A 2,040-nucleotide genomic window follows, 5' to 3' on the forward strand; every position below is an offset into this window, starting at 1 on the left:
AGGCTTACCATGGATGTAAGGGACAGCCCAGGGCTGTGCTCTGTGGCCCTCCAAGACACAAGAAACTGAGGGTTCCTGTCCCCTGTGGGGACTCGGCCCGCACATGACAGGACAGGACCTACACACTGTTATGCAGTGGCAGGGGCATTTTCAGGCCCTATGACCACCAGGAACTCTGTCCATGCACATGAGGTTTCTCTCTGTCCTCTGCAACACCGGTGTGGCAAGGATGCTAGCTTCCCTCAGACCAGGGGAACGGCACTGGCCTGCAGGCAAAAAGCCAAGCCATTGAGGGAGCCCAAGGAGGACAGAACTCTACCTGGGGGGCCGACCTGCTGTGTGGACAGGACAAGCCCGGGGCTGGTCCGCAGGCTATGGGTGGGAATATGTGCGCCCAGGCTGCGGGCCGGCAGGGGCACAAGGAGGAGCCCACCAGGGCTGGGGCAGCTCAGGGCAGCTGAGAGCAGGGTGGACTCGTCTGCAGGGGAGCAGGAAGCAGGCATATCCCTGCAGGAGGCAGAGAGCAAGAGCAGCACATGGTGGGGGGTTCCTGTGCTCTCCCTTGGGCCCCCAGGCACCCGCCACACCCCACCCCAGCACACTCACGTGGGTCAGCCTTGGCCATGCCCGGACTCCCCCCAGGCCCTCTGAGACAGAAAACACCCAGAAAAAAAGGGAACTTCAGGAAGCAAACCATGCCTCTTGGTTTCAATCCTGTTCTTAGTCTTCCCAGGGCTGCCTGGAGGCTAGGAAGCAGGGCTGTGGGCACAGAGCTCAGCCACATATGCCTGGGCCACAGCAGGGAGGAGGCAGCGTGCAGGGGCGAGCATGCCTGCAGGGGAGCGGCTTCCACAGTTGCGACCATGGTGAGTGGGGTCTGCACAGAGCCCGGGCCGCGGGAGTGAGGTGGGACCGCAGAAGCAGCTACAGGAGCTGAGGGGAGAGCAGGCCCTCAGGAGCCCACGCAGGGGCTGGAGCAGCTGAAGCAGCACAGGGAAGCCAGGCTGCCCGCGGTCCGGGCGCCAACCCCGGGCAGGGACGAGGGAGGCAGGGGAGGGGCTCACCCGCGCCAACACTGCTGGACGCACCAACGCTGATGAAGGAACCCAGGACGGGGACCGTCCAACCATGACAGGCACGGTGGGCAGAAGCCTGAGGGTTGCCCTTACCCACCGGTGCTGGCAGCCCAGGGCTGGACCAGCCTGACCACTGCAGGACGAATGCCAAGGCGGACAGATGGGTCTGAGGTGAGGACACAGGGAGGGGCTGGCTCAGCACAGGGGACGCGGAGGCCTCCACGTGGGCTAATGGTCCTGTCCAGGCCAAGGGAACCAGCTGAAGCCTCACGGCAGGGTCAGAGGAGCTGGCCATGGGACCCTGGGCTGCGTCCCATGAATAGGAGAAGAGCAGAGCAGAGCAGGAGGGGCTGGCAAGGCTCCCGTGGGCTCAGAGTCCAGACAGCACAGAGGCTGAGCAGGGAGCTCAACAGCTGCAGGAGCCCCAGGTGTGAGCGCCAGAGGCCAGACCTGGGCTAAAGGGTCTGGGACCAGAGGCAGAGGCCGGGGAGGCCTAGGGACACAAGGAAGTCTGGGACTGAGCTCAGGGACCTGTGTGGGAAAGACCATAGGGCTGGAGGGGCAGGGGGCTGCTGTGGTCCATGAGCTCCAAGCACTAGGGCAGACCAGCTGGAGGTGAGCAGGGGCCTGAGAGGGCGACAAAGCAGGAGATGGGCCAGGAGCTCAAGGCAGCCAGCAGAGCTTGTGGAGGTGAGCAGGGGCAGGTGGGAGAGGAGTGGGGTAGGGGGCTGATCCAGGGGCTCAGGGGACCAAGCAGACCTCTTACAGGTATGCAGGGGCAGTAGGGAGAGCAGGAGGGTTAGGGGGCTGCCCAAGGGGCTCAGGGGAGCAGGCAGAGTTCTCCCAGATGTGGAGGGGAGGTGGGAGAGCAGGAGGGGCAGGGGGCTGCTCCAGGGGCTCAGGGGAGCTGGCAGAGCTTGTGCAGGTGAGCGGGGGGGGGTGGGAGAGCAGGTGGGGCAGGGGG

The 2,040-nt window shown here is 64.9% G+C and overlaps 1 gene segment (V, D, J or C); it reads left to right on the plus strand.

Moving 5' to 3' along the window:
* The first annotated feature begins 709 nt into the window (after positions 1-709).
* LOC105235149 overlaps positions 710-2,040 on the plus strand; it is a 12,387-nt gene continuing 11,056 nt past the window's right edge. Inside the window, 1 exon segment of the C gene segment in view lies at positions 710-866. Within this exon segment, the coding sequence occupies positions 785-866 (82 nt within the window).

This window comes from Ailuropoda melanoleuca, chromosome 14 (genome assembly GCF_002007445.2).
Source record: "Ailuropoda melanoleuca isolate Jingjing chromosome 14, ASM200744v2, whole genome shotgun sequence".
Lineage (NCBI taxonomy): Eukaryota > Metazoa > Chordata > Mammalia > Carnivora > Ursidae > Ailuropoda > Ailuropoda melanoleuca.